At 39.3% G+C, this 19,342-nt stretch overlaps 1 protein-coding gene across 2 annotated transcripts in view; it reads left to right on the top strand.

Moving 5' to 3' along the window:
* Positions 1-12,194, top strand: part of MAN1A1 (mannosidase alpha class 1A member 1) — a 132,811-nt gene extending 120,617 nt beyond the window's left edge. For both annotated transcript variants that reach the window (XM_042876209.1, XM_042876218.1), the window contains exons 9-12: positions 1,145-1,364; positions 2,148-2,320; positions 7,328-7,443; positions 8,669-12,194. In XM_042876209.1, the coding sequence (XP_042732143.1) occupies positions 1,145-1,364; positions 2,148-2,320; positions 7,328-7,443; positions 8,669-8,795 (636 nt within the window). In that variant the 3' untranslated portion in view covers positions 8,796-12,194. The remainder of the gene's footprint in view (positions 1-1,144; positions 1,365-2,147; positions 2,321-7,327; positions 7,444-8,668) is intronic.
* The last annotated feature ends 7,148 nt before the right edge of the window (positions 12,195-19,342 follow it).

Below are 19,342 nucleotides of genomic sequence, written 5' to 3'. Positions count from 1 at the left end.
GTAGTAAGTAAAACTTGTAGAGTTATTCTGCTGATGCTTCTGATTTACAGCAGGTTTTTTCATGCTTATAGAACAACCTTTACAGATGTTTAAATGGGAAGAAATAACTATAATCAATACTTTCTCATTGTTACACATTGCTTTTAATCCTGGCTTTTTTATTAACGGTTCTCTGCTGATGCTTTATTAATTTTCTTTCGCTTGTGCAATGCACGCTCAGTACTGTTTCTGGATATCATGATTTCAATAGAACAAACCAGAACACTGGTGTTTAAACTGAACGTGTGATAGAGATGTTAATTTCCTCTCCACTACCCTTTAATGACAATAACTTAATTTCTCTGTGTGTTTTTAATTAATGTGCTCCCCTGCATCACTACCATTGTTTTAATTTTGTTCCTCTGAAAACATATGGATGTTTTTCTGGATTTAGTAATTAGTGACCAGACATTGCTATCAGCACACAATTCTAATTCTTTCCCAGAGAGGTGTTCCTTCTTCTGCTTAGTTTTTGGTTTTTTATTTTTTTGTTGTTTTTTTTTTTTTTTTTCCTGAAAGTCTCAGAGTTTCTGCTCTTGATTATGGACTAATTCAATCCTGGGGGGAAATTCATTGGTCTTGGTTGGGAGTGCCGTAAAGTCCCAAAAGCCCAGCATTGTTTAGTACACTGACTCAGATGTTTTGAATATGAATTTAGACCTGTGTATAATGCACATAAATTTATATCAATAAACAAATTTGTTCTCAGAGTTCATTTTGGAAATATGGAAGCTAAAGTAATTGCTAATCACCATTAAAAATGAAATTATCTGAAAGTGTTCAAATTAGGAAGGAGAAGAAAAATATTAAAATGGTATTTTATTTTTTAGGCCTTTTGTATAAGATATACTGTGTAAGTTGCTGAAAGTTGTGGCAGTGTTAATCATCATATCAATGTATCCTAATCTATGTTGATTTAGCTACACTTTGAATTTGTGCCAGCCCATCCATTTTATCTTATAAGCGAAGGCAACACAGAGAAAAAAAAAAAACAACTGACCTATAAAATGGTCTTAAGGTCACTCTGTTATCTGTCTTGGTCTTTCATGCTTTACTGAGTGGTAACTTTTGATGATTAATAGTAATAAATAATGTGCTTCCACAGGCCATAGAGACCCACCTCATTCGAAAATCAAGTAGTGGACTGATATACATCGCTGAGTGGAAGGGTGGACTGCTCGAACACAAGATGGGACATCTGACTTGTTTTGCTGGAGGCATGTTTGCTCTAGGAGCGGATGGAGCACCCAGTGACAAGACAGGCCATCACATTGAGCTTGGTGCTGAAATTGCTAGAACTTGCCATGAATCTTATGATCGTACAAGTAAGTACAGTATCAGAGAGTTTGGTTTTATGAAGGCAGCCATCAGTGTTTAATTCACAGTGGTGAATAAAAGCTGAATCATTGCAAAAACTCTTCATCCTTTCCCTGATAAAATGCTGCTTTGATTCAGAAGTAACTTAAAGAATGGATGCTTTGTTTCATAAGTTATTTCTGTACATCTGAATTATAGCTACTCACTGTAGTAACTAGCATTACAGCTTTTTTTTCCATGTTACCAATTTCTTCATAGCCAAATATAAGTGAGGGAGGGGATCTGTTCATTTGTGCATCATTACTTATGCTTTATGTGCAAAAAACATATTCTCAATTCTATTGGTACACTATTGCAAACAAAGGACTGCACAAAGAAAGTGAATCTCTATGCAGGAAATTTCTTTGGATTCTTTCATCTTATAAAAATACCCCTGGCAGCATTTCAGATCCTAGAGTGTATTATCAAGTTTAACAGAGAAAAATGAATATCCTCGTCTTTTAAGGAAAACCAAATATGTTGCTAATTATATAAAATTGCTCAGAATGCAAATGTTAACATTGCTGTTCAAACTGGATCTGCTGTTTAAGGCATTGATAAAAAATAGCTCTTGAGCACTGTGAATTATTTGCAAAATATTAGAAAAAGAAGCTGCTGTAGTATCTGTCAAAAATTATAAACATTTTAGGTAGCATGCCTTGTGTGGTATGAAATTATAGTTAATTTGGCAGGTTACATGATTTGAAACCTTTGAATGCCTTTACTTCAGCATATGTTTTTATATTGGGTAGGTATGAAACTGGGGCCAGAAGCGTTCAGATTTGATGGTGGAGTTGAGGCCATTGCTACAAGACAAAATGAAAAATACTACATCCTACGACCTGAAGTCATAGAGACCTACATGTACATGTGGCGACTTACTCATGACCCAAAGTACAGGCAGTGGGCATGGGAAGCTGTAGAGGTAATGTTCTAGAGGATTCTTTTCTTACTAAATTCTAGTATCTTGTTATGTGAGCTATCGAACAAAATCTGGATTTTACTTAGCAGTTGAAGAGTAAGTAATCATTTTAAATCAGTAATATCAACTCACATTTCCAGAGATTTACTAAATGAAATAAGATAATTTTGATTGACTCATCTCCTGTTTGTATTTTATACCTGAAAAATAGCTTGCGATTTTTCTTTATTAAATATTTCCCTGATCAAAGTCATATTTGAATGTTCTGCTCAAAATGCTGAGTATTGCTGCATGTGAACGGAAAGTGAAAATATGATGTATTTGAGTCCTGGACATGGAAATAAGTTCTATGAAGTGTATTTTCTATAGTATAGGGATGGGATCAGGAAAGCCAAGGTGCAGATGGAATTGAACTTGGTGAGGAACGTGAAAAACAACAAGAAGAGATTCTTTAGATACACTGGGCAGAAAAGACAGGCAAAGGGGATTGTATCCCATCTAAGAAATGGGAAGTGAGAGCTGGCCTCCTCAGACGTGGAGAAGGCTGAGGCAGTTAAAGAGTTCTTTGCCTTGTTCTTCATGGCCAGTCAGGCTTCTCATGCCTTTTGTATTCTTTAATCAATCTTACTGTTGGACGTGAATACCATAGGAGTTACCTTATTTGGTCCTCCAGGCATGGGCTTATATTATGCTTCCAGAGTTCACTTGTTTTCTCCTCACATTGATGTTGCACTTCTTAAAGGATCTGCCTATCACTCTTTGTCTGAGATTTTTAAGTGGACTGAGACCTTATGAGAAGATTAAGGAGGCTAAAGAGTACTAATTTTGTGGCTCTATATTCTAAAGAAAAATACAAAGAAAGAAATCAAAACTCTTCACAGTGTTTTCTTACCAATGACCCCTGAGTCCTTTGCAGACCTATTGCCTTCTGGGATTTTAAAACCATTCTGTTTGTCAGTTTGTCCAACACATCTTTCTTCTAGGAATTTATGATTGTAACTCTTCAGAATGGCCTTCTAGTAGACATGGAAGCTTGCTCTACAGTCAGGAAAGAATACATTAACTTGTTGCACAATTACCTGTCCCTGTGAGACCGTACTGGAGAGCTATTACTGCATTACAATTCCATGTACCTGGCTGCAACATGACATCTGCAGCTACCTGGCTCCCCATAGAGCAACAAAAATCTGTAATTGTACTCTATATTCACTCTTTGAGATACTGAATGTATCTCAAACTTGTGCAAAAAGAGCATTTCAATTTTGGTTATTGGATACTCTTGAGGAATAAAATGCGTGATAAAATCAGCTCTCCATAGTGAAACTATACTAATTTCCAACTCTTTATTTCTTGCATATTCTGTGCAATTCTATATCTACAGTCAACACTCTATTTAGCTAGGTAGGGTGTAGATTTAGGATGATGTGTTTACTATCTTCAGGTGTTAGCTGTATATGTCTTTAAATGACATGTTGCTAAGTTACTGATTCCAAATCTCTTTTTTTTTTTTTTTTCCTCTCCAAAAGCCTCTACTATAGAGTGCTGTTCCCATATTTCCTTCTTTCCTAACACCATCCATATGCTTACATTTTCGTACTGGATTCTTCCCAGACAGATTATAATTGAAATGTTTAAAATCACTGTTTATGGAAGTCATCCCACTAGGCTTCAGCAGTGTCAAGTGCACAGTGTTCCTTCTCCATATGCTTTTCCTGACTCATTGTTGCTGCCCACAATGTTAATATTGTTATAAACAATTACAATGTTTTCCTTATTATTATTCTTTACCCTGATTCAGTTTGTTTGTGTTTATTTCAAGTTTGTATACTTATTTACCTTCTTATTGATCTCCCTATGTTCCTTGTTTAACATTCTTGTGGCTACTTTAGTCTAGCTCTAAAGTAATGGTTTAGAGCCCATCTATGGCAAATGCAGCTGGTTTCATTCTGTGCAGGCCCATCTTCCATTGTCTTAATGTACAGCTGCATGTTTCACAAAAACAGATCTTGCAGAAGCTATACAGTCATCTGTAGGTTTCAAATATTTTCTTTTTCTCTTTGATGTTTCTAGCTCATACAGCTCCACTTCATGTTGCTTTTTTTTTTTTTTTTTTGGTTCCAGCATGTGTCATGATAGTTTACCACAACTACTTCACAAGTCCATAGAATTACTAAGGTTGGAAGTGACCTCCAGTGATCACCCAGTCCAACTATTCATCTACCACTAGTATTTCCCCACTAAATCATGTCCCTTTGTGTAGCATATAAATGTTTCTTGAACACCTTCAGTTCTGCTCACTCTTGCTCATTCTTACACCGGAGGACACATCACTCCGTCCTTGTGTTCCCTACCCACTGAATATGGGAATTCCAGTTACCAGCACTGTTTTCATTAAGAGAAAGCAGAGACCTAAAAAAAAAAAAAAAAAGAAAAAAAGGAGGGGTAACAATCAGTCCATTTGCTGTAGTCTGAAAATGCTGAGTTTTAGGTATTTCATGTCCTTTTTCAGCTCATGACACTGACAGTAATAATTCATGTTTGTTTTCTAGTCCCCATGCAGTAAGAGGCTTCACCTGTGCCATGATCATGAACTGTTAAACTCTACAACACAGAATACATCTATTTTTTTCATTCTCTAACTTTCATAGTCTGAAAAAAACACTCTTGTCTCTCCAATTTTTTTTTGTACTCTGGAGGCTTGCTTTCCTGCCTCAGTTTGTCCAAGATTGTTTTGTATGTACTTCAGTTTCTGGAGAAAATGCAATGATGACCAATAGCAAAATCCACTTCTACTGAGTCAGAAAGATTTTATCAGCTTAGCTCATGAATGTCTCCCTTTCTGCATTATAATTATGGCACATTTTGAATTCATAGCACTTCCTTTGTTTTTTTCTTTTATGAGACTTTGAGACTGACAGCTGGTTCCCACTTTATTTATGTTTTCCATTACTAGCATAACTGAAGTGAGCCACTCTCATTTTCCAAGGTCTACTAATTTAAAATGTGTTAAGTCAATTCTCCTCACCTACCACTGATGCACTGTAAGTATGAATGTCACTATTCTGAAATGGAAGGCACAGGAGCAAAAGGACATTCCTGCCAGATAAAGAGTGACTACAACAACAAATATATTTTTTGTGCTGCTAATACCAGATGTTAACATATTTTTCCCATTAGTGTAGTGCAAAGTAGCTTTCAGGGGTAAGATGATCCACATTTGCACAAAGCAGATACCACCAAAGGGCCAAAATGGTGCAAGTTAATCTCTTATTTTTTGTCGCAGCAGTGTATTCAGTTGTGTGTATGGTATCTCTCTACAATTAACTCTGGTGATCCTCATGAGGAAAGCTCTAACTACATGTTAGAGCATATAAACCCCAAAAAGTAATTTGTTTTATTTTGCTTCACTCTGATTAGAATGCAGATGCTTCCTTGAATACTAGCTTTATCCTTCAAGTTCTCCTTCTGCTGGGCCTCAGAAAACATAATCTTGTGTTTGACATTGAAAATCCAGGCACAGATTCAGCATTTTGAATTCATTGCAGGTTCAAGTAGATGAGAGAAAAGGAATACCAGCCAGGGGAAATTACTTGTTTAAACTTAAGTATATTTGTCACTTAGTAAAACTGTCCAGGAAAATTAAAGAACCTAAACACACAGAGAGAAGAAAAATAGGCCTGTTATATTTTAAAGGGTCTCTTCTGGAGAAAAATGTCTTTTACATGTACAATAGGCAGCTTACTCTCAGTGAAAGCTATAGAGAGCCTGATGTGCAAGCTAAATATATGCAGATAGCTAACCATACCTCCAGCATCGAGGAAATACAGGATATCTACTCACAGCAAGACACAGATCTTGAACAGCTTTTAGAGCAGGCGGAGGTGATAGATACTTCAGTAATCATTAGTGACGTTTAGTCCCATCTTTCATCAGAAAACACTTATTCTGCCTGCTTGCTTTTTTTCGGGTGTATCCTTCTGCCTTTTCATTAGTTTTTGCTATATGTGATTTGAAATACAGAGCAGAATTTTCACGAAGAAAATCTGTACATCTCATAGTCACTTCAGTGATATTTGTAATAAATTCAGAAATGGAGGAACTAGCTGTCTAATGGGATTAGAGCCTTTCATATCCTTCTCGGGGTTTTTATGAAGCTCCAGGTATTTCTGCTTGAATGTTGTTACTCCCATGCCTATTTTCACAGTGAGCAGTATGTTGCAGAGGAGGGTGGTCCTGAATAGATATAGTCAGCCATCATGTTTACTGTCATTTTCCTTGTGAGAAATTATTTAGAAGTAAAAACTATTTGGACCTGCTTTTGAATAATGAGTCGGTAAATTAAATCATTGTAGATTCTCTCCAGGATATTTACATTGTCTAGTCACATAGCTTTCTGCCTAACAAGAAACAAAGGTTTTTTCAGAAAGGTTATAGGACCTAAAGCAGAAAGAAATACAGTCATAGCCCAATATCAGATGTTTCCCTATCAAAAATGAAATAATTGAAAAAGAAAAACTGAAAAAAACCCTTAAGAACTTACACAAGAAATGGACAGTTGGCTTCCCCTTTCCAAAACTAAGGAAAAGAAAGGCAAAGAAAAGACTGATCTTAATCACATCATTCAATTCAATCCCAGTAAGTTGTAAGCAGTAAAATACGACCAGGAAAGGTGTCTTACAGGATCTCTGAATGCTGTACAGACAAGCCTATGACAGAGAAGGTATGCTAGCAAAAATAGAAAAAAGAAAACAATGAATAGTATACATTTCCCTCTGAAAACTGGCTTGTATTTACTTCATTTATGAATTTATCATTTTGATTCTCTTTAATGTAAAACTACATGTGTGTTTTAAAGAGATTTCTGTTCAGAGCTCTGTCTAATTTTAGCTCTTGATCAAATAAAAATTGTCAGAAACTCATGGTAGTTACAGTGTTATTTTCAAACAATGAAAAAATGACAGATTATTCATATTATTAAACTTTTTTTTTTTTCCCCTCACCTGTCTTTAGGCACTGGAAAAACACTGCAGAGTAGATGGTGGCTATTCTGGCATTAGAGATGTTTATAGTAATCATGAAAGCCATGACGATGTGCAGCAAAGTTTCTTCCTTTCGGAGACACTCAAGTAAGTTAAGAAAGTTGCTTTCATTAATATCAAGTAGCTCTGTGTATCATCTCTACAGACAAGTATTTATCATTAGTACCCTTGACATTCTTGTAACAAAATCTGACTGAAACAGTAGGGCTTTTCTTAGGTGACAGGAAGCCAAATTGCCTTTTTTTCCCCTCTTCTATGTCGGTAAAGTAAATTCTATGACTCTTGAAAATTATCTTTATTTCTGTTAAAGAAACTCAATAGCGTTTGGTGACAAATTACATCTACAAGCATTGATAGTTTCTAGTTACATATGCCAACACTAGGGAAACAAATTGAGAACGCAGAGGACGTAAGAAGCATATATCACTTTCCATTTTAAATCTGCAGAGTGAGGGGGGAAAAAAAAAGCGAAGCTGCATGGTAAGCTCATGCATCCTGTTAAGAGGAAAAAAGTAAAAGTCTTTATTATGTACCACTGTCTCCAAAATTGTTAATGGAGTGAATTAAGTTTTCTTTAGGTGATCTCCAGAGGTCTCTTCCAACTTCTGTGCTTCTGTGAAAAGCCTTCACGGAATGATGGTGATTCAGAATAAATTTTCATTTAGCAAGGAGAGTTTCACCCCTAAGTTGTCTTTACTAATCATGTTAAAGAAGCTACTACCCTGTACCATTATACTGAATAAAAGATTTATTTATTTATTTATTTATTTTGATTTACTGCTGGCTTTAATAGACCCTATCTCAATAAATGTCTATCCAATCTTTTGGTCCTAGTGCTAGGACTTAGCTTTTATTCTTCAGAATTCCTAGGCCAGATGTTTCTCTCAAAAGTAATATAGCATTGGATTATAGTATTTCCATTACTTCACCTTGATAAATTGAATATTCAGGAGGAAAATATATATACATAATTGTTATATACAGTCAAAATAGTACGTAATAACATTACAAAGGATAAAGTGGAAGTGAGATAAAGTAGTATTCAACCTTGATGACCTAAACTTATTTTTCCTCTATCAAAATAGAGGAATTGGGCTGTTGGTCTCCACTTGTTATTGCCCTTGACTCCAACCTGAGTGGAGTAGCTTTGTGCTAAACTTTATTATGCTAGAACTTAATATTTTCTGTTTTGTCAGTGGTTTCCACTGATAGATTCATCTACGGAAATCAGGCATTCATGTTCTCTTGAAAATGATTGTTGTTCCACTCTCTTGATATAGTCATATTTTGTGCTTCTTTTTTTTCTTGCCAGATACTTATATTTGCTATTTTCTGACGATGATCTTCTTCCATTTGAGCACTGGGTCTTCAACACGGAGGCTCATCCCTTCCCTATTCTTCGCAAAGAGGATGGGAGTAAAGAAGAAAAAGAAAAATAGATTGAGTTTTAACTTGTTTCATTCCTTATGTTTGTTTCCTGGACTTGGGCATGTGATTTGATTTTAAATCCTTGAGTTAAATTTGTAAATCGAATGTTTTGCAGTCTGTTTTCTTTAACAGTAAATATTTGTGAATGGACCCAGACTCATAAAACTTCAGTCATCAGCTGAACCACTTTTTAGAAGAGAAATACATCTGTCCAGATTTTGTTAGTCTGCAGTGTAATCTTGGCCAAAAAGAGCAGAGGATCTGCATGTTACTAGTTTCCAGTTATACTTTTAATTTGACTGCAAAATTTTTTCTCCTCCATGAGGAGATGTCTGCTTTAAGCTGTAATATTTTGCCATGTTGCAAAAAGCCATATTGAATTAACTATATAAAGAGCTTTTTTCTTTTTCTTTTTTTGTTCTATGTTAATTTGTTTTGTGTGTCATCCAAGACAAATATTGTAACTGTGACAGCCTCTTCTTATGCGGGTCTATCATTAAAGTAAATTATCTGATGTATTTCATTGTCAGTGAAGTCTACATAGGAATATTTTCATCTCATGCAGACACAACTCTGAAACTGCAGTATATGTTGGAGTTAGTCTCAACTAGATTTATGAGTTTAGCACATTAGTTAACACACTAGTTTTTCAAGTGTTCATTAGAATATTCCTGTAGAGTAAATAATTTCTTCCCGATTCTAAGTGGAGTTATCCTGATGCCTTTAGTCAGGCATATATAGAGTAAAAGTAAGATAATCATTTCTTATTATCATTCTTATTAGGAAAAGGAGTCTCGCCATCTTTATGTTTTTAATCTAATGGCTTTCATTTGTTTAGATGGTAAAAAGACAAAACTATTCAATGAATTTATCATTGAAGTTAAGCTGAGAATTATGCCAGAGACAATTTGGTTTTCTGTGACTTTCTCAAGCACTCAGACTGGTTCAAACTCAACACTAGTCTTTGTACTTTATTGTCACAAAGCAATTTAATGTATCTTTATGAATAAAATCAGGTATTCAGATGCCTTGAAGAAAATCTGTCTCTTCCAGAGAGGAAATTATCCAGCATAGAATTAAAACTCTGAAAGCATCTACTCTGGATTCTATAAGTGTCAGAAATGCAATATGTTGTAAAATAGTCCTTAGATTAGAAGCTTAGTTTACTGAGAAAGGTAACAGTTTTGCCAAAAATGTTTTACTTTGTGGTATCACCAAAGGAAAAAGAATCAGGCACAATTAATTCTTTCTTTTACTTAAATGTAGCTTGGAGTGTCTTACATTGTTTTGAAGTCTACAAATGTTTTTACTCAGTGAAAGGATTAATTTTATACATTTTGAGTAGAGTACAACACCTGGCTTCCCATTCTGAGAAAGTGCATTATGAACTGATTTGACTGCAACAAAACAAATGGTTCTAATCAGTTATATATTTTAAACCTTGTAAGCTGTCTATCACACGTATCCAGAGTAGCTAATCAGAGCTGAGGAAACATGGTTGTTTAGGCATTACAGAGTACATTTTACTACTTTTTTCTCTACTGATAGAGGTTTGCAGAGTAGGCTTTACTTATGTGGAATCCAAAAGCAAAGATAACATTACATTTTTATGTGTATTGGAGGCTGACCCATGAACTTTACCCTCCAGAGTGTTTAAGACAGCACTGCCTATGTGGTCCACTGCAGGCAGAGAAGACAAAGTCTGCCATGTGAGCTGCAAAAGACATTTCTACAGGGGGCAAGGCAAGAGTATCTCCAGTGACACTGATTCTTCTTTCAAAGGCCTGGCAGAGCTGTGCAGTCATACATGAAAGTTAACAGAAGAACTCCACTGAGCCTCTGCGACCCAGAGCAGGGAGAATGAGTATAAACATATATACAGCTGCCTAATATAAAGCCTGCTTGAATGGAATCTATAAGTTGGCTTGAGATTTTTTTGCTCTTCTGCATAAGTATTATTAAATATGGATTCTCTCATGTCTCAGTAACAGCGTGAGAGTAAGTGAAGAAGGAACCCTTGGCCCTCCTCTGTTGAAAAGTGGAATTCCTGCTCATGTTGGTAATCCAAAATTTGTAACTTCCAGTGAAGTACTGGAGTATTTCATTGTATTGCTTCAGAAACTGTATTTATAAAGGAGCTTTTTTTCCCCCCAACAACCGACAAATGATAGCTATCTCTCTACGTACACAATTATCTTCCCTCTTAAAAAAAGAAAAAAAATTATACTTTTGTCTTATTTATCTTTATTATGTCACCTGCTGCTGCCTACCACACGATAGCACAGGTGCTGCTATGGGCCTCGTATCAGTTAAATGACTTCAATAACTCAGACAAAAGCAATCTTTGAGAAATGCGTTTTGTAAGCCTCTTTTTTACATGTTTTTCTTAACAGTGGTATGCTTCCCCCCAGATGTGTCCAGTGATCTTGTGTTTATTTAATAAGCTTCAGAGAAACAATGGAGAGCCTGATATGCTCTTCTTGTTTCAAAAAGCAGGCAAACACAAAACTGTTGTATGCATTGGGTCCTGTGTGCTTAAGTACATGTCAGAACTGTTTACTTGTAATACAGACGTTCAGTATGAATATTTTTTAGTGTGATAGTTATGATGATTTGAAAGAGCACAAATTTGATGTGACTGGTATTGGTATTCAGGTTGTATGTACAAACTGCACTATACTGTACTTTTTGTAAACAAATGTAAGTAGACGAGAAGATTGTACAACGTGTAGATCTGCCAACTGTAAGAAAACTTTTCATAAAATGAGAATATATTTATTTTATTTTTATTTTTTTTTAATAACCCCAAAACACCAAAGCTAGTGTGATCATTTTGAAACAGTCACTACTTACCAGCCGTTGTTAGATTGCTGAGATAACATTCATTTTATTTCCCATTCACTTAACTAGCTGTGTGAAAGTGGCTAGCAATGGTTGCTTTGTGTCCCCACTCATTCATAAGACCAAAAAAAAATTGCATTATGGAGAGGTAGAATTTTTGTGTAAACACACTTGCCTATCCTCTTTCCACTTCTCTGTAGCAAAATAACACATTTAAATCTGCATATGTTAAGTCCTAAGAAATAAATCATTTTAAAAGGCAACCATACTGTTTCATGGGGAGGAAAAAAAAATGTTCTGATCATTTGTGAAATATGTATTGCATATTTGTTGACTGTACACAGATTTTTGCAATGTCCTATGGCTCACTGTTTCTATGGTGACTTCATCATACATATTTTCCATTTCTGAGACATTTAAATTGGTTTTGATTTGTGCATATTCCATTTAGTCTTCTCATCTTTATATAAATCCTGAAATTATGAAATACATAATAGATCAAGATGCTTAATTTTTAAGAACTTATATTTGTAAAAATTTCTCTAATGTGAATAAAGTCTTTTAATATATCTGTTCAACTTGTTCTAATTTTTCCTAAGTACACTGCAGAAGTAACTGCAGTAACCTGCTGCATAGCCTGGTTTGGCTGCTGTACTCATAAATTTTTATCAGCAGATTGGTTACACGCAGATTAGTACTCTGTATTTGTTTGGATCCTTTTGTTAATACTCAATTAATTTTAGCTCATAAAATCACTGCCACAAAAATCAGTTCCTAGAATTCAAAGAAATCTGTTCTCCCAAATGTATTTTGCTAGAAAGTAATGAAAGTGGGAAGCTTGGAAGTCAGACAGCAAGCAAAGCAAAGTGAAGGTCAGTCACTCAAATTCACATTGCAAAGTGCCATTTAGAAATGCCATTTAGGAACAAGTACTTGGGTTGAGATGACAAGTCTGTCAAAGAGCCCAGTGCTACACAACGCGTAATGAAACACTGTTGTTAGCCCGTGCTCCAAAGGAGAGAGGAATAGTTGTCATAAGAACTGTAACTACACTTTGTGTCAGAAGGCTGTGCCATTAACATCTCTCATCTAAACCTTGAAATAACAGCCAAGCCTCATAGATAAGCTTGTTTTCTCTGACTAGTAGAAACCGTCATTGAAAGATGATAGTAAAATAAACTGCATGATTTCACAGAACAGTCTCAGGAGCATCTATTTTTATCTAAAGACTTACTCATTGCACCTGTGCAAGTATTTTTCAGAGTAGCTATTTGATCTAGTGTTTCATTTTTCCAGCACAGCTGTGCATGCACAATCTTCATGGTGGTCAGAGAGCAGCCCCTGCCTGTAGCTGGCTTCAGGGTCACATAAAATGCTGCTTGACGAACAATTTAAACAAAAACTACTGCAGCACATGAGATGTAGATACAAGTCTAGGTTTGACTTTTGACTTTTACGTGCAGTTTTGTCTCCTGCTTGAGCAGTAATTGGATGTTTCATGTAGTTTCTTTTCTGCCAAAGGAAAGGAATTAGGACTGAGGTGACTGTTAGTCAAGATGTCAAGTGTCAAAAAGCAGACTGCCAAACCCAGGGAACAGTCTCCCAGTCTGAGAGTTCATGCATGCCTATCAGGAGAAAGCTCAAAACAAGTTTTTTGCTTCCTCTTGGCTTCATGCATTTTCACGTGTGCAAAGTGGTGACTGCCACATGTGATACAGCTGCAGAACAGGTCCAGCTAAGAGACCAGCACACTTAGCATTCAACCATGCTCAGAAACCATTGCTTTGCCTCGTTGTTATCAGCTCCACTATCTGCATCAGCTCTTACTCATCCTCTGATTAAAGTCACTGTAGATCAGCCTTCCCTTTGGAAGCCCTTCTCTGAAACTCTCATACGCTTTCCAAACTTTCTGTGCTCACCTCATGGTGGATTTGTGGTAGGTTCTTTGTCTTTCAGTTTCCACTTTGATATTTCACAGAATACTCTCATTACTGACATTTTGTCCTCTCACTTCAGTTATGCATTGCCTTCACACTATCATTCAGCATAGCACAGAGCTACTATTAGTCTTTACTACCTAACAGTACAAAAATATAAATAAATCATCAACATGATTAAATTATATTATCACATTCTGACCATTAAATGATCTATCAAGGAGTATAACCCCAGGGCACAGGGATTGGCAAGGGACGTGAAAAACAATAAGAAAACCTTCTACAGGTACATTGCCCAGAAGAGACAGGCCAAAACGGGCATACCTACTTTGGTAAATCTAAAAGGAGAACTGGCTTCAACAGATGGAGAGAAAGCTGAGGTGCTGAATGAGTTCTTCACCTCGGTCTTCACTGGTGGCCAGGATTCTAGTCTTTTTCACGTCCCTGAACCCTGCATCCCCAAACCTCTATGTGGGGACCAAGGAGGTAAATCCCTCCCCACTGTAAGGGCAGAGCAAGTCCGAGAGTGCCTCCTTAGACTGAATGAATACAAGTCTATGGGGCCAGATGGCGTGCATCCCAGGGTCCTAAAGGAGCTGGCTGAGGTGGTTGCCGAGCCGCTCTCCATCATATTTGAGAAGTCGTGGCTGTCAGGTGAGGTCCCGGATGACTGGAGGAAGGGTCACGTCACTCCCATATACAAGAAGGGGAGCAGGGAGGACCCGGGGAACTACAGGCCGGTGAGTCTCACCTCTGAGCCTGGGAAGATCATGGAACAGATCCTCCTGGACAACATGCTCGGTCACATAAAGAATGAGCATGTGATCCGAGACAGCCAGCACGGCTTCACCAAAGGAAGGTCATGCCTAACTAATCTTGTGGCCTTCTATGATGGAGTGACGGCATTGGTGGACGAAGGGAAGGCGACCGATGTCATTTACCTGGACCTGAGCAAGGCCTTTGACATGGTCCCCCACCACATCCTCATCTCCAAATTGGAGGGAAGTGGATTTGATGGGTGGACGACCCGATGGATAAGCAATTGGTTGAAAGGCCGCAGACAGAGGGTGGTGGTCAATGGCTCTATGTCCAGGTGGAGGCCGGTAACAAGTGGTGTCCCCCAAGGGTCTGTCTTGGGACCGGTGCTCTTTAACATCTTTATTAATGACATCGATGAGGGAATTGAGTGCACCCTCAGCAAGTTTGCTGACGACACCAAGCTGAGTGGTGCGGTTGATACGGTGGAAGGAAGGGATGCCATTTAGAGGGACCTCGACAGGCTGGAGGGCTGGGCTCGGGTGAACCTAATGAGGTTCAACACGGCAAAGTGCAAGGTTTTGCATTTGGGCCGGAAGAACCCCAGGCACCTGTACAGGCTGGGAGGAGCGGTCCTTGAGAGGAGCTCGGCAGAGAAGGACCTGGGGGTACTGATGGACGAGAGACTGAACATGAGCCAGCAGTGCGCTCTGGCAGCTCGAAAGGCAAATGGGATCCTGGGCTCCATCAGGAGAGGGGTGGTCAGCAGGGACAGGGAGGTGATTGTCCCTCTCTACTCGGCTCTTGTGAGGCCCCATCTGGAGTACTGTGTCCAGGTGTGGAGCCCTCAGTACAAGAAAGACATAGAGATTTTGGAAAGGGTCCAGAGGAGGGCAACTAAGATGATCAGGGGGCTGGAGCACCTCCCCTATCAGGACAGGCTGAGGGAGTTGGACTTGTTCAGCCTGGAGAAGAGAAGGCTGCGGGGTGACCTCATTGCAGCCTATCAATACCTGAAGGGAACCTACACCCAGGAGGGGAGTAAACTCTTCAAAAGGGCTGACAACAGCAGGACTAGGGGAAATGGATCCAAGTTGAAGGAGGGAAGATTTAGGTTGGATGTTAGGGGGAAGTTCTTTACTAGGAGAGTGGTTAGGCCCTGGAACGGGCTGCCCAGGGAGGTTGTGGATGCCCCGTCCTTGGACGTGTTTAAGGCCAGGTTGGACGGGGTCCTGGGCAACCTGATCTGAATGTGTATGTTTGGTGGCCCTGCTAGGCAGGGGGGTTGGAACTACATGATCCTTGAGGTCCCGTCCAACCCGGGTGATTCTGTGATTCTGTGATTCTGTGATTCTGTGATTCTGTGATTTGCTGGTACTGTAGAAGTTGTCAGAGGCACACATGACAGAAGAGCCCAACATTATTTATTATGTAATCCATGTGAAATATTTGAAGAATTTTGCTGCTGCAAATTAGTGATCCTACAATAAGTTAGACAAAGTACAATGGGTGACCAGTGGGCTGATGGACTAGGCTCAAACGGTTATACCAAGTGGAATTACATCAAGCTGGCAGCCAGTCACCAGTGGGGTTCCATGGGACTCTGTTTTAGGGCCAGTTCTCTACAATGTTTTCATCAACAGTTTAGATGCAGGACTTGGTCATAGACTCATAGAATATCCTGAGTTGGAAGGGACCCACAAGGATCATGGAGCTGAGCTCCTAGCTCCGCACAGAAGTACTCAAGATTTAAATCCAGTGTCCGAGAGCTTGAATTCCAGTAGCTTGGGGTTGTGACCACTGCCCTGGGCAGCCTGAGCATCCGAAGGTGAAGAACCTTTCCCAGCCTTCAACCTGACCTTGCCCTAACACAGTTCCATGCCATTTCCTCACGTCAGCACTGCCCCTTCACTCCCCTCATGAGGAGCTAGCTGCATGCTGCCATGAGGCTTCTCCTCAGCTTCCTCAGTGTTGAGCAAATCAAGGAGCCTGAGTCGCTTCTCATACAGCTTGCCCTCTAGGACTGTTACCAGCTTCATAGCCCTCCTTTGTACCCTGTCTGATAGTTTTATGCCCTTCTTATGTTCTGGCACCTAAACGTGCACCCACTGCTGGAGGTGAGGCCATGCAGAGCAGAGCAGAAAAATTCCTTCCCTTACCTGGGATAGAGTTGGCTCTTCGGGCTGCCAAGGCACACTGCTGACTAATGTTCAACTTGCCATCAAACAACACCCCTAGATTTCTTTCCATAGGGCTGCTCTCTAGCCTCTTCTCCCCAACTATGAATGTATACCCAGGGTTGCACCCTCCCAGAATAAGAATCCAACACTTGCTCTCATTCAACCTCTTACAATTGGTGATTGCCCAGACCTCTAACTTGTGATCTCCTGTGAAGTCTCTTTGCTCTCAAGACAGCCAACATCTTCTCCCAGTTCTTACAAATTAGTGCAACTTCTGTCTTGCTTTTTAAATCACTCAATTTACAAAAAGATCTGAAACACCTGGTATCAACCTTTCAGTATCTAAAGGGGGGCTATGAGAAGGAAGGGGACAGGCTCTTCAGCAGGATCTGTTGTGATAGGACAAAGGAAGACGATTTCAAACTAAAAGAGGAGAGATTTAGATTGGACGTAAGAGAAAAGTTTATTAGGGTAAAGGCAGTGAAGCACTGAAACAGGTTGCCCAGTGGGATAACCCACCCCTGGAGACATTCAAGGTCACAGCTGCAGCTGCACAGCCACAATGGGCAGGGCTCTGAGGAACCTGATCTAGCTCTAGGTGTCCCTTTTTATTGCAGGGGAGCTGGACTAGATTACCTACAAGAGTCCCTTCTAACTCAAACTGTTCTGTGATTCTATGAAAAGAGATAATAAAAATAGATTAATACTCTTGGGTTTTTTTGTCCAATTGTATGGTAAAAATGATGTGAAAATTTTTTGCTACATATTGCACACCAGAACCTTAAGCTTTGTCCCATTCCTTCCATGTGCTATTTAAAATATTACAGCAGCATATTTCAAAAGTATATTGCAAAGAACTGCAGAGCTGTAGGGACGAAGCAAAAGGAGGAGCCAAAGCTGTATATACAAGGATTTATATTTGCATTTGAATGTGTTTTGGCTCCATTGTTTAATAAATAAATATTATGTTACTTTAAATATTAAGCTGCAGTTCCGTGGTACATAAGTAAGCAGAAACAGGACTAGCTACAGAAACATATTTTTCATGACAATTCCAGTCACCGCAGTTTATATAACACTGCTCAACCTACAGCTACATGAGGGACACATTTTGTCCCAGAGACACCACCCAGAGATGGCAAGGTCAGCAACAACACATTAACACTGCAACAGGCATCCTGGGTAGGAGCTGACAAATATCAGATCACTGAAGTCTAAGGAAAGCAAAACACACTGACTCAAAATTTCACAAAAGGAATTTATCATCCAGACACGTTTAGTTTGCTGATTCTTGGAAAGGGAGAAGAGGCTTAACCAGCCAGGTCAAGTGACTTAGAGCTCTTTCTTGGTGGCTCAGTAAACTGGGACCTATTCCCTCATGTTCTGCCTGTATAAGGCAGAGTTTGCTGCTAGCTGGTATGGCTGCCTGTGTCACTGGTGTCCCCTGGCCTCCCTTCTCCCAGTCTCTCACCTGTGACCCAGCTGACTCCAATGGCATGGCCTTTTGTCCTGAAACCACGTAGCAAGGAGGCTGTGACCACTTTGGAGCCATCACTGGTGAATTTGAAGCATTTAGTTTCAGCTAGGACAATTTCTTCAGAGTGACTACTATGATGCTATTTTTGTTTCTGGGTGAAAAACAGCAGTTATAACACACCAATGTTTATAGCTGCTGCTAAGGACAGTTGACTTAAACTGACTGAATGGATATTCCATACCATATGACATCAAGCAGAAAGAGTTTTGAAGTGCAGATTCATCTGGCTCTTTTGCTGCTCAGGGGGCTAGTTGGATTAGAAGGTGGCGAGCAATCATTTGTGCATCACCTGTTAAATACATTCATATGCACACACACATATATACACACAGTCATAACTACCAACCTTTTCCTTTTCTATATCTTAGTAAATAGTTTTATCTCAACCCACAAGTTCTACTTTTTTTAACCCCAGACTCTCTTCCCCAGATCACTGGGAATGGGGAGAGTGAGCAAACGATTGGGTGGTGCTTAGTCCGTCATCTGCTGCGTTAAACTGTAGCAGGCATCTTCTGTTCAAGGAAGGGCTGCTGCTCAGTCTGAAAGGAATTGAAACCTACTAAGACTATGGTACAAATCATAAGGAAATGTCCTCTATTCACTGCTGCTACACATGAAACTGAGGGCACAGCTAGCTCAGGGAGTAGATTTGCTGTCTGTAAGAACATATAGCTCCTCAGCAATGCACCATTTTCAATGTAACTTTTAGTTAGAAATGTTTTTTCCTGTAACAAATACTGTCATCTTTTGACCAGAAAATCCATCCAAACAACCAGAGGCTCAGGTACTTACATGGTCCGTGAAAGATGCAGGTCAAATGTCACTAGAAGTTGTAAAATGCCACCCTGTGTCCTACCCTCCTGGACCCCTATATTCCCCTATATTCAGCACTCGTGAGGCCGCACCTCGAGTACTGTGTCCAGTTTTGGGCCCCTCACTGCAAGAAAGATATTGAGGCCCTGGAACGTGTTCAAAGAAGGGCAACAAAGCTGGTGAGGGGTCTGGAACACAGGCCATATGAGGAGAGGCTGAAGGAGCTGGGAATGTTCAGCCTGGAGAAGAGGAGGCTCAGGGGAGACCTTATTGCTCTCTATAACTTCCTGAAGGGAGGTTGTAGTGAGCTGGGGGTCGGCCTCTTCTCTCGTGTCATTAGTGATAGGACCAGGGGGAATGGTTTCAAGCTACGCCAGGGGAGATTCAGGCTGGATCTGAGGAAGTATTACTTTTCAAAAAGGGTGGTCAGGCACTGGAATGGACTGCCCAGGGAGGTGGTGGAGTCACCGAGCCTGGGGGTGTTCAAGGAAAGG

This window comes from Lagopus leucura, unplaced genomic scaffold (genome assembly GCF_019238085.1).
Source record: "Lagopus leucura isolate 7727_CA_CO unplaced genomic scaffold, USGS_WTPT01 Super-Scaffold_73, whole genome shotgun sequence".
NCBI classification, from domain to species: Eukaryota; Metazoa; Chordata; class Aves; order Galliformes; family Phasianidae; genus Lagopus; species Lagopus leucura.
The sequence above is the reverse complement of the archived record's forward strand: the minus strand, read 5'-3'. Positions and strand labels throughout refer to the sequence as shown.